Source organism: Schistocerca americana, chromosome 9 (assembly GCF_021461395.2).
Source record: "Schistocerca americana isolate TAMUIC-IGC-003095 chromosome 9, iqSchAmer2.1, whole genome shotgun sequence".
Taxonomy (NCBI): domain Eukaryota; kingdom Metazoa; phylum Arthropoda; class Insecta; order Orthoptera; family Acrididae; genus Schistocerca; species Schistocerca americana.
This window is the reverse complement of record NC_060127.1, coordinates 136,200,402-136,214,173: the sequence shown is the minus strand read 5'-3', so window position 1 is coordinate 136,214,173 and position 13,772 is coordinate 136,200,402. Positions and strand designations below refer to the sequence as shown.

Genomic DNA, 13,772 nt, shown 5'->3' with positions numbered 1-13,772 from the left:
GGTTCATTTTTTTTGTGCAATCCCACATTCTCTACAATCTTTAATGTTCAAAAGTCCAATACTTCTTCCAAAACTATAAAGTTTCACAACCAAACAATAGTACCAGTTATATAGTAAATAGATGTGAGTTGGTGTTGAATATTCTTTTGTTTGTGATTGTGGTATAACTGTAAAATGCTGTCTGAATGAAATTTTCACTCTGCACTGGAGTGTGTGCTGATATGAAACTGCCTGGCAGATTAAACGTATGGCAAATTAAAACTGTGTGCCAGTCTGAGACTTGAACTCAGGACCTTTGCTTTACCAACTGAGCTACCCAAGCACAACTCCGGAAGCATCCCCCAGACTGTAGCTAATACTCTTTCCTCTGGTCTTGAACAGTTCACATGAGAGCTTTTGTGGAGGGCTGGAAATGAGGTACTGGCGGAAGTAAAACTGCGAGAATGGGTTGGGAGTCATGCTAGGGTAGCTCTGTTGTTAGAACACACATCCGCAAAAGACAAAGGTCCTGAGTTAGAGTCCCGGTCCAGGAGATTTAATCTGCCAAGAAGTTTTGTAAAATAGTCTGTTGGCATCTGTTAAATATGCGCTTATTGTTATGTATGTTGGTTTGCCCTTATTGAAAAGCTCCCAAAGTACTTGTAGCAGTGATGGCCTTTGAAGGCTCGTTGAAATGGATACTTAAAGAATTGTGATAGTGTCGAGGAAACTGTAAACAAATAAGGTGTAGCAGATGTCTTAAGTAGACTACAGGAAGCAGTAGCAACAGTATTCTGAGGATTGTGAATTCCCCAGGTTTAATGGTCTTTCATGATTTGCTCTAGAGAGGAGCTGTGAGTAAGCAAAAGTTACAGAAAGTTCCAATTAATGTAATGAGCAGAAAAGATACAGAGCATGTATTTGTATGAGATAAGTATAGTTGTAGTGGTTGGAGGACTCGCAACACTTTCCCTAGTTTCTCATCGTAAATTTATTCAGCAAAATGAGATGAAGAACTAAAGGTCTTATGAGCAGAAAAGACTCATAAAAATGAAAAATTTGATGAAAGAAGGTGCAAAGAAACTTCAAATTTCCAAGCAGTACCATAATAACATACTCTAGGAAAAACCTTCATTACAGCAGTTGGATGTTGGAGTATTTAGACTGTTGCATATGCTGAAAGTAGGTAACATTTGGGGTGTTCTCATGGTTCCTAGTTGAAATTTGACAAGTTACGGTGCTCCCACTGTTACTGTCTATGTTTAGAGTGGTGTGTGTGTGTGTGTGTGTGTGTGTGTGTGTGTGTGTGTGTGTGTGTGTGTGTGTGTGTGTTTCAGTTTGAATCAGAAAATGGCAGCACACAGCTCTGTGGCAACCATAGATTTTTGTGAAGCTCAGTGTCCTACTACACGATGATATATGTTACAGCCTGCTTCAAAACTTACACCACAGGAGCGGCTTAAGAAGAAGATGCAAGCTCTGTTGAACAGACAGTGTAAGTAACATTGCAGTTTTTGGGAGTATGTCCCATGTATTTATGTATTGTTTCATGAATAAGATGGACATTGTTATCAAAAGCACTTGTCTAAATGGCAGTTGGAAATGAGACTACATCCACGTACAAATGGAGAGAATATGTACTGGGAATCAGTAGATTCGCATATAAAAATAGGTGAGTGATTCTTTGGGAATCGAGGAATTGGATGTTGTTCTACCTGAAAAGAACAGGAAAGGGTACAAAGAACTTATATTTTAAATAGATTGGACATAAAGGTTGTGTGGGTTCCCTCCAAAGAAAGTAGACTATGGCATGACCATGTAGAAATTAACACCAAAATAAGGCCAGGGTCTCTGATCTCAGTTCTTTTTTATAACTAACCTGTCATCACTTAACTGACTAACTTCTGAGGCCCTTGTTGTAAGAATCATTTCATTTGCTTAAGATAAAAGTTAGAAGTTAATATTTGTTGATGTATTCAAGCTTTGTATATCTGTACTATCTGATGGAAAGTATCTGGACTTATTAGTGGACATTAGTTTGGGACATGCAACCCTTCACCTTTATGATGACTTGAACACTGCTGCAGAGATTTCAAATGAGGTGTCTTATTATGTCTGTGGAGGAATGACAGCCCATTCTTCCTCAAGTGCCGAAATCGGAGAAGGTAGTGATAGTGGACACTGGAGGGTCTGGAGCAAAGTCAATGTTCTAGCTATCCCAAAGGTGTTACATGGGTTCAGGTCAGGACTGTGGACAGGTAAGTCCATGTCGGGAATGTTATTCTGATATTGTCCACAAACCGTGCCTCACAGATGCAGCATTGACATGCTGACGCAGTTGGTCATCATCTCCGAACTGTTCCTCTACTGTGTACAGTACACGTTGATTTAAAATGTTTTCATTTTCAACATTTAGCATTTTCTTAAGCGCAATAATGGACCGCACCCAAACCACAAAAACCACCACCGTACCATAACACTACCTCCTCTGTACATCACTGTTGGCACACACGTGCACGTGATAACTCTGTACGCACAGTCATTGTGCGGGCTGGACTACTGGTAGCACTTACAAACTCAAGAGTCATTCCTTACACTGATTTTGTGTGATTTTTCACAACCATTCTCTACAGTGCCTGACTGTTCCTGTCTTTCAGCACTCGAAGTCTGCCTAGTCTTGATTAGCCTGTGGTTGTCCCTTTGCGTTCCCACTTCACAATCGCATTGGCAGCATTGTAGTTGGGTAGCCTTAGAAGGGTTAATGTGTCCCTGATGAACTTGTTACTCTGGTGACATTTGATGACTAATCCACATTTGAAGTTACTGAAATCTCCTGTCTGACCCATTCTGCTGATACTGCTCCTTTACTGACAACGTAACACTCCCCACCTCCTGTTATATTGGTTGGTTTGCCCCTTGTGACATCTAGCGGTCAATTCCACAGTATATAGGGGTGTCGGGATACTTTAGATCAGATGGAATATTTGTTGCTATTATACTGTCCTCCTTAATTCTTATTCTTATTATTATTATTTGCTTTTACAGCCTCATTGGACCACTTTAGTCAATCATTTCCTGGTCCTCTTCTTCAGTAAGCGCATGTTTCGTTCTTTCTTAACTGCCCAGTATCTTTTTATTCGTTCTGATCTCTCCTGTCTTTCCTTATATTTCCTGTTGTTAATATTTTGCCCATTTTGATGTAGAATAAACATTTTTCTGCCGCCAATACTTTTTTCAGATGTTAGTAAATACATTCAGTTAGATGGAACTGTACACGTTCCTGACATACGCAATTTTGTCTGACTTAATTTGGAATTAATCCCAGCTTCCTGCAGAAAAGTCCAATTGCATTGGTGCTTATAAAGTGCATCAGCTGTGATTTATCTTAAATAACAATGTCATTGATTTAGTATTTGAGTGTGTCATTAGGTACCTAATATTGAGTGGTGATTGATTCTTCTTCTTTGGAATTGAGAAGTGACAAAGTGGAAGCGTATATCTGTTGTGTAAATTTTTTCTTGCGGGGAAGAAAATTTGGTAGCTGTATAACGCAGTGATAACATCTATCTTTTGTATGTATCATCATTTAACCTTCATGGTGAGAGGTGTTACAGACGATAATGAAGAATTCGGTTGATGCTGACATGGCAAAGAATCTTTTGTACTTACCTGGAATAGCAGGTCTCAGCAGTATAGGTATTCTGAAGGGATACAAATTCTGTTTAGAATTTAGTGGGAAAGTAACTTTCCAAGCCAGCAGTTAACGTGGACATTTTCAGATGTCTCTAGTTGTGCTAAAGGCAATTTGTCTTTGGAGTTCCAATATAAATTGAATTACACATGATAAGTATTGTAATTGCCGTAATGTGCTTTGTCTGATTGAAAGCTGTAGAAACAAAAAGCGTAAATGTGATTTTTTTTGCCCCCCCCCCCCCTCCAGATTTGCAATTCAGATTGACTTTTGTGACATTTCTTAAATTGGTATTACTAAAATATTAGCTGGTTTTCAACATCCGAGTTCTTTTGTTACTCTCAGATAAAGCTGATAAGAGAGCAGAGCGCATGAGGCACGAGAAGATGGAACAAGAGAGGCAAGATAGGGAGGATGAACTACGAGAAATGGCCATTAAATTGCGAAGAAGGTGAGTGATAACTGAAACATTTTATCAAACATTATTGTTAGTATTCTTGTTATAATTAATACACTGGATTTTGTATTTTATCACTAATTGGACAATATTCAAGCAGTCCAGAACTGTGGCAGTTTTGTGCAGATCCCAGTTAAGCGGCTTGTTTTATTTGGAAGATGGATATTTCATCAGTGCCAGCCATTTTCAAGTGCCCACTAAGATCTTCCAGCACAGCTCCCAGATTGCCGAGAACACCTGGGACAGGTGTTTCTGGTTTATACCAGAGTAGCTGTAGTTCAGTTTTTAAGACTTAATATGTAGAAAGTTTTTCAAGTTGTTTGTTGAGGATTCTGCTATCACCCAGGATAACAGTGCCAATGATCCATGTTTTCTTCTTCTTCTTCTTCTTCTTCTTATTATTATTATTATTATTATGTGGAAGGTAATTAAGACTATCACTCAGGCACCAATCAGGTCCTTCCTCAGCCAATTTACTGAAAATTTACTTCATGCTGATCGCTTCGTACATTGTCACTGCCCAGTATGGCACAGTGGTTACTACGCTTGACTCCCCTTTCCAGAGATGTGAAGTTCAAAGACCCAACCACTCATTCAAGCTTAGATATTTTGTGGTTTTTGTAAACTGTTTAAGGCAGCTATTGGGATAGTTCCTTGGAAAAGAACAGTGCCAATTTCCTTTCCTGACCTTACCTGTTTAAAGTTTGTCCTGTTATACTTGATTCCCAAGGTAATCCGACACACTATTAAGCAGGTGGTCACAACGCTCTATCAGTGTAACAATAAACCCAACAAATAATATAGCCAATCTGTTCACCAGAAAAGATCCATAATAATAAATCAGTAATGATCTTTTCGTTGGCTGGATGTCAGCTCTACTCTTCCTGTTTTCCTCCTAATCATGCCAGTAATGTTACTCTGGTTTTTTTCCATTTCCATTGTTTGGATTTTGATAAGGTCTTTGATTTTAAAAGCAAAGCAGTCTGTGTGTGTCTTCTTGAAGAGACTTACTTTGTGTACAGTTGTCATTGTAGAGACAAGGGAAACACTTTCACCAGGCACTATAGAATACTAGTAGCTCCCGTGTTGTCGTTTTAAATTATTGTGAGATAAACAGATGGTGTTCTGTTGTTATACAAAAACTGACCACATTATTTACCATACCCACACAAAATATCCTACTCACTGAAGTGTGAAAGTCAAAACTAACTTTTGTGGTAAATCAGAACTGTTAACAAGTATGAGACTTGACTGTAAATAATGACTGTTGTGAAAATTACTTTGTTGTGTGATCCTTCCCCATATGCAACACAGACAGACAGTCTCTCAAACTGGATCTTGTAATATGAAACCTCATAGGACAGCCTCGGTGGAATTTGAAAGTGTAAGAGAGAGTGTTTTTATCTCAGCATTCTTACTTTGAAGTGTGTGCTAAAAATGGATACTCATGTGCATAATTGAAAAGATTGGTATGAAATGTACTAAAAATTTTGTCTGAATGATCCTTGAGCTCACTGAAGATCTTGGTTTTATCATGATCTCAGCTGGCAGAAATCAAATATTTGCATCATATTATTGTGATAATGTCATTGAGGAATTATTACACTCATCGATGCACCTGAAGAGATATATACTTTAGATAATGTTCTCTCACATTGAGTATAGGGAGCAAAGTGTATTGAAAATCATTATCATAAGTCAATAAATTTGTTAGGTAGAGGATATACATACCATGAACTAAGTAGACAGTCCCAAAATTTCTTGATGCCTCTTTTTCTTTATTACACCGCACACCATACTGTTCTTATAGTTACCTAAGTGTTCAAACCTGCAGTTATTATTTGCATTAGTCACTGTTATTTGTCCTTTTACTTTTTGTTAGTGTTGTATTTTGATGTGTAGTGGACTTTATTTAGTTATTTTTTACATCTTTCTGTCAGAGACCTTTGATAAAACTCATCACTTCTGTGTTAGATCACTATCTAGATCTTTTAAAAACTTACCAATAGTGTAATACTTTACCAATATTCCTTGGCTTCTCCTGGTATAACAAGAAGTAATTTCTGTTGATGTGTTCTCTTAATCTTTTATTTCATAATACTTTATCCAGTTGAGCACAAAAGATGATTAAGCTAATTAAGCTAAATAATGATTAATGAACAACTACGCTCATGCCTGTAGTGATAGGAAGTCAAAGACTGACAGTTGAGGAAGAACGACTCAGTTCCATACGTAGTCTGTGAAGTTAATTTGTTTCCCTGTGTGATGATGTCGCGGGCTGGAATCATGAGTATTTCACCTAAGATAGAAACTTTTAGACAATATTATGAAAAGATTATGAAAATGACAGATTGCTACTCACCACATAGCAGAGATTTTGAGTCACAGACAGGCACAACAAAAAGACTACTAAACATGTAAGCTTTTGGCCAGAACGCCCTTTCTGAAATAGACAACATGAATATGTGTGTGTGTGTGTGTGTGTGTGTGTGTGTGTGTGTTCTGTTTTGTGCGGGTGTATTTCAGAATTTACGTGTTTGGTAGTCTTTTTGTTGTGGCTGTCTGTGACTCAACAACTGTGCTATATGGTCAGCAGCAGTCTGGCCTTGTCATAATATTGTCATTATTCCATTGTGGATTTCCGTTGTTTGATGGAAACTTTTACTTTAGAATAATTTTTGAAGAATCTTTAAGGCAGAGTATTCAAGCTCAAGTGCCTGTCAACTAGCTGCTGGGTGCCTACTGGCTAATCGAATTTACTCATCTGACCAAGAGCCAGCTGGCGGCGGTAGCAGGGAGGTTCGCTTGTGTGCAATAGGGCCATCTAGGTGTAGCCTCCATTACTTCCGTGTGCCCAGCCCACGGGTGAGCTCGAGGGGTGTCCTCACTCTGTAGGAAAGTGTTGTTGCAAATCTAAATTTTGTAGCCAGTTGGCAAAAACTTAATATTTTGGTATTTTGCAAATTGAAATTAACTTGCAATTAAGAGAAAGGTGTACTGACAGAGGTACTTCATCCACAGGGAGAGAGAACGCAGACACCGCATGAAAGAGGGTGACGAGGACGACGAGACGTGGGACGACGACAGCCACTTGAGCGTTTCATCACTGGAGTCGTACAGTCCATCTCAGAGCCCATCCCCGCCACCAGAGAAGGAGAGGCGGCCAGAACCGCCACCACCACAGCAACAGCAGCCTCCCAGGCCGTACCCCCCACCCCTGCTGGGACAACAGATCCTGCCGCCGCCGCGGCCGCATAGGAATCGGTGGTAAGGCTTTAGTTTTCAACCCGGTCGGAAAATGGTAATAACCCAGCAGTAGCTGTCTCGATCCTTCGAGCCTCAGTGTACGTAAATTACTAATTGCAGTATCTTTGTAATGTGAAATGCATTTAAATTTCCTCCGAGGAGAAAAAGTGTTGCTGCGATTCCTTACAACTTTTTTCTGCCCTGCATCCAAAGCAAATAAAGCTTGGGCCATCTTTTAGATTTCTTACACAGACAGTGTGTATATGACCCGAGACAACCTGGGAGATCTGGGAAAAGCTGGGAATTTTTTAGAATTCCGGGAATTTTTTGTTGTTTTAGTTTTCAGTTAACTTTTTGTAATTTTGACTGGTAAGAATTGATACTCTAACAAAGGGTATTACTGTATCCCGCTACTGCAGAATAATACTGCAACAATAAAACGTGAATGAGAGGGAAAAATAAAAAAAAATAAAAAAAAACGAAAATAAAACATAAATTGCAAAGGAAATGTGCCATATACAACAAAATACAGTGCTCTTACAAGTGTTTGCCTACAGCAAAATGTGACAAAGGCTTTAGGAAGACTATACAATGCTTCATAACAACAAATTGCCTCAGATGAGCGTGATGTCACAGCTGTTTACATTAGTTTCGTTTTAGCAGTTACGAGCGGGCTCATGCGCATGCGCAGTTGAGTGGCGTATGAGTAGTACCTTCTCCCATTTCTGGCTACAGAAATGTGGCTGGTGGCTGTGTAAGCAGTCGCAGCAAGCAGCTAGATGCAACCGGGAAAAATTTTACTGCTGCACCCAAGTTGCCAGAATCACGTATGCGCAGAGGGTCTGGATCTATTGGGAGGGGGGCACCAAATTCGTATTCTTGAGGAGGAAAAAACCTTGTGTCACAAAGCGCCTAGCATCCAGCACACGTTGGTCTATCAATTACTCATATGATTTTGATGTGCATCCCTGTTGGTTTTTGAACACACTCTGTAAGTTGATTTCTGAATGGTCCGTGCGGCCTGAGGCAACTTCAGTTCGGTCCAGTAGTAAAAAATTTTTTGAATGCGTGCTTAGTGTTTCTGTCATGGGAATCCTTGTCGCATCTAGAAATAAACTTTCCTGCAGGCAAAAGGGGACCGGGCTATACAAGCTGATACTATCTTGGTATGGCCCCAGTTTGGAAATATCATAGATCCGGGGCTGATGTGCAGAGCAGTGTGAGCTATAGTGGGGAAGTGTGCAGTCTCTACGTGACCCGTGTTTACATTTAATGATTTTGCTGTTTCCTATTTGTTTAATACTGCTCTCATGTCAAAAGAAAATAAAATGGATTTCTGTGGCCGGGAGCCATCAAGTGAATTTAAATACATTCACATAAGTATGGAAGGCCATTATGTTATTAGTTTCAGATTTCATTTTATTTCCACTTTTCTGACAGCCATGCATTAATCGCCTTGTAGAACAATGAAGTTATTTTTGCCAGTTTGCTAAAGAAATTTTTATTAATCTTTTACGCTGAGGCAGTCAGTGTGTTTGAAACAAAGTGTTTAGTTCCACACTATTGGCTAATTTCGACTGCTCGCTGCATTTCAAGTGCACATTTTCATCTTCTAGCATACATGGCATTATGCCATAATAAAGAATCAGAAATGAGTTAATACAGTACCGGTGCTCCAAGAAAATGTACATCCAGAAACCCACACTGAAAAGCTTAATATCAGGTCGAGGCCTACATCATTGGGAATCTGGACATACGAATGTGCTCTTTGAGTATCCACTTTAAATGTGCCATTTTAGTATTGTTCACGAAATTCCGATTCTCTTGGAGTATCCTCTGATGTCTTTTTTTTCTTTTATGACGTAATGTAAGATCTTTCAATGTTTTACACGTACGAACATACGGGCTTCATGCACCATAGCAGCTGTCAACGCGCCATGGTGCCTGTTATCTGGCGGGAAAATATTGCGAATGGTGGTTTGAGAAGCATTACTTTCAAAGTAAATTTCCTTTTACGCGAGTTTAACTATGGGCGAGAATGTACGATGAATTTATTAAATCGCAGAGCGTTTGATGGCGAGCCATTTAGAAGTATTTCGAGCCTAGAAGATCAGACATTCATGTCGTTATTATGAGCAAGTTAATGTAGTGCTGCAGGAAGCTCGCTCTCCTCTGTGGTAGCTAATTTATTTGTGGAAAACTTTGAGGACAAGTCACTGGACTCGGCTAAAAATTTTTACTGGCACATTTCGTGTTATATATCTTGAAGTGTAACATGCGCAAAAAAATCAACATTATATGTGAAAGCTTAGCTTCTCTTGCAGCTTATTAACTGTAGAGACCCAAATTATATGTGAAAGTTTTGCTTTTCTTGTAGCAACAGTATGTATATTAATTTAAAACATTAACTTTTCTTGTTTGTGTATCTGCACTACTTAACAGTGACATTGCTAGTAGCTGACTTCATCACGAGTCCTGTGGTCTGAATATCCGCTGTCATCGGCTGGCAGGATCACTTGACGTAAGCTATGACTGGCTTACAATCTCGATTACAATGGCTCGGAAAGTAACATGCGGGGTTTTGGTTGCATATCAAAAATCTTTCCAAAAGGAGTTTTCTTCCCTGAGTTTCATTTTCTAAAGTGCCGGGAAATTCTTCACCCGTGTATAAAAACATAACCATTCAAAGGATTGATAAGTTTTGCAGTTCCAAGGGAAAATGTACTGTCACTTAATAACACTTAAAAGGTGTGTTTTCATCCGGGAGAAAGTGTATTTTTAACAGGGAAATCTGGGAACTTTTTTTTCCTCGTCTGCGTATACACCCTGACAGATTTGCAAAATATTTCAGTGATACAATGAGTTAGCATCATCGGGTGCTGAAGTACTTGAGGGTGAAATGCAATAAACAGAAATTTGCAAACAAATAAAATAAAAGCAATGAATTGGAAACAAAATGGAACAAGAAATTGTAGATGTTCAAGTACAGTGAAAGTGAGCTGGAAAGGAAAAAAGGAGTATGTCCATTCCTAGTGTGTATTCACTAGCATCCCTTATTTATTATTTATTTATCGTATGATGTGTACATTGATTTACATTTATATACAATATTTTCAGGACTAAAATGTACAATCACAAGTTCGTACAATTTTACAGCTCTATGTCTAGTTCTTCAATCCACTTGACTGCTTCATCCGATGTACGATGAATGTCCATTAAAGTTCCTCTGAAAGTACGATGAGGGCAGTCAGCAACAATGTGATGAATCGTCTGTGAGGGGGCACCACAGTCACAATTTGCAGAGCCAACCCATCCCCATTTGTGCAGTAGATAGCCACATCTGCCTTGTCCAGTTCGAATGCGGTTAATGATCCTCCACTGACGCCTTGGAAGATCAAATCCTTGCGTCTGCTTGGAAGGGTCCTCGACTAGATGTTTATTGGCTACTGAAGACTGATCCCACTGGAGTTTCCATGAACTGTTAATGTTGAAAGCAGATCCTTCAAGGTCGAGTGCTGTGCGCCATGGTGGTTTCCTCGATTTCAAGCGTTGGTGTGTTCCTTGTACAATATCTTGATGGATGGGGAGCTGGGGGTTCTGCTGAATGTTTTTCCACGTCTGTAGGAGAGCTTCTGATCTTCTTAGGGCTGGAGGTGGGATATTGCTTAGAACCGGCAGCCACAGCGTGTTTGTGCTCCGAATACATCCTGTGATTAATCGCATTGCCTGATTGAGTTGCACGTCTATCTTCTTAGTGTGAACACTGTTGATCCAGGTTGGGCAGCAATATTCAGCAACAGAATATGACAGAGCTAATGCTGTAGATCTCAGGACGTTAGTATTGGCTCCCCATGATGTACCAACAAGCTTCTGAAGAATATTATTTCTAGTTTTAACTTTAGCAGCCACATTTGATAAATGCTGCTTGAAAGACAGAGTTCTATCTAGTGTTAATCCCAGGTACTTTGGTGTACTACAGTATGGCAACACTTGGTCTCTGAATACAACTTCTGGTTTGTAATTTGACTGTCTGTTACATAGGTGGAATGCAGATATAACTGTTTTCTGAGGATTTAGGTGGAGGCACCATTTCTTGAAATATTTGTCTAAGGCTTCCAGATCAGTGGATAGAATAGTTTCAGCATCAGCAAAGTTGGAGCACTGAGTGACCAGACAAATATCATCAGCATATATGAATTTCCTTGAAGATGTTTCTGGTAAGTCGTGTGTATACAAATTGAAAAGGAGGGGAGCCAGAACAGACCCTTGAGGTAAGCCGTCATTTAGTTTAAACATTCTGCTCCTATCATTATCTGAGTAGATCTGAAAGTACCTATTGCTTAGCATATTGTTGAGTAAGGCCGTGAGTTTACGACATGGGATAACACTCACAAATTTTAAAAGGAGTCCTTCTCGCCAGACAGTGTCATAGGCAGCAGATAGATCCAAAAAGGCAGCCACACTTACTGATTTCTTCTCATACCCATTTTCAATGTGCGTAGTGAGAGATAGTACCTGATCGTTACAACTTCTCCCAGGTCTAAATCCTGCTTGCTCGATAGGAATATGATGGTTGATTGTTTCACAGATTCTGTTGTAGATCAGGCGCTCAAGGAGTTTATAAGTGATACTTAAGAGTGCTATTGGACGATAGTTTTCCACTTTTGTGGGATCTTTATTTGGTTTCAGTATGGCTAATATTTTTGATTTCTTCATCAGATGTGGGATGTTTCCAGTTTGCAGGATGTGTGAAAGGAAGTTGGTCAGCCATTTTACTGTAGCTGGTCCACAGTGAGCCAGGAATTCTGAGTATATTCCATCATATCCAGCTGCTTTTCCAAGTTTCATACTTTTGATTGCAGCTTTAGTTTCCTCTTCTTGAAATGGAGTAGAGAATTCGGAAGACTGTAGGGCTGCTCTTTTCTTGGTGTTCAACTGTAGTTTGATATCCCTTTTGGCTTGCTTGTCCTTTATATTCTTTGTAACTGACACAAGGTGTTTAGCATAGTCATTCAAATTGATGGCATTTTTTGATCTTTTTGTTGTAGGGTTTGAAGAGTCTAATTTCCTGATGATAGACCAGGCTTTTCTGCTAGAATGGGTGTAATCTAGGGACCCCACAGTTTCATGCCAGATCTTTCTTCGATTATCATCCAGGGACTGGAGGAGGCTTGTTGCATTGTCAGAGTTAGGATGGTCTTCATATTCTTTTAGTAACTCCTCACTCTCGGAACTCCAACCAGGGATATACTCTTTACGGTACCCTCTAGGAATACATCGTCTGGCTGCACCTTTGATAACCCCAACAAATCTGCTGTAGTTGTTGTACGTTGGTTTGATCCATCTGATATTGGAATCTGTTTGCTTTGCAAATTCAGTCCAGTTGGCTTTCTTGAAGTTCCACCTCGGTTTAGGATGTGATCGTACAACAGGTATAGACATCCCCACCTCCAATATAACAGGTCTGTGTTGACTATGTGGGAATTCCTTGAGCACAGTTCGTCGTACTTGATTTAGGGAATTATGAGACTGAGTTGTGAAGCACAGATCTGGGGTATAGCCTTGGGACCAGCGAGCTGAGTGGAAGGTAGGCAGATCTTTAGCATCGTAAATTAAATTCAGGTTTTCAGTTTCCATCCAGTCCTCAAGCGCTTCACTGTTGAGGTCATTCTCCATATATCCCCACAGGTGATGATGACTGTTGAAATCACCGAGGTATATAGTTGGATGTTGCAGAGACGGTAGAACGGGATTAGGCCAATTGGTCCCTGGGGGTTTGTACACGTTAACTATCGTTAGGTTTTCAATTTTAACAGCAGTTGTAAAAATGTCATTTTCAGAATTTTCTGACAGCAGCTGGTAGTTTGTTATGTGATTCTTGACGTAAGTTGCAAGGCCATAATTTTGATGGTGATTAGAGGCTATCAGTTTAAAGCCCGGTATTTTCCCCCTACTCTGTAGCTGTGGTTCATCAGCTGTGTGCGTTTCTTGAAGTGCGATGATATCAACTGCATATTTCTGTGTGAGCCTGGAAAGATACTCACATTTTGCTCGACTTATCCCTTCGATATTCAGTTGACAGATGCGCAGAGATGGTCCAATTCTACGAGCTTGTGGGTCCTGAATAGGACCGCACGTGTCCTTCGTCATTCTTTGACCGAGAGGTCTTTTCAGACAGTTCGGTCTCATCTTATCGTTGTTGCTTTCTTAGCACCACCCAGGGGTCACGTGTAGGGTATTTAAAGGTTATACCTACGGACGTGAAGCAACGCAGACCCCCAGCATCCCTTATAATAATCCAGCGTATCGTCCATATATTGTGTTTGCTACCACAACAATCTGGCTGTTAGTTGTCATGTATTTCTTTGTAGAAAGTGGTTGCTTTTCAGTAAATCCGTA

General features: G+C 39.9%; 1 protein-coding gene across 4 annotated transcripts in view; it reads left to right on the top strand.

Annotated features, from left to right (window-relative positions):
* Window positions 1-13,772, top strand: part of LOC124551326 (CLK4-associating serine/arginine rich protein) — a 169,486-nt gene that overhangs the window by 104,560 nt on the left and 51,154 nt on the right. For all 4 annotated transcript variants that reach the window (XM_047126339.1, XM_047126340.1, XM_047126338.1 and 1 more), the window contains exons 14-16: window positions 1,408-1,474; window positions 4,016-4,121; window positions 7,149-7,394. In XM_047126339.1, coding sequence (XP_046982295.1) covers window positions 1,408-1,474; window positions 4,016-4,121; window positions 7,149-7,394 — 419 coding nt within the window. The remainder of the gene's footprint in view (window positions 1-1,407; window positions 1,475-4,015; window positions 4,122-7,148; window positions 7,395-13,772) is intronic.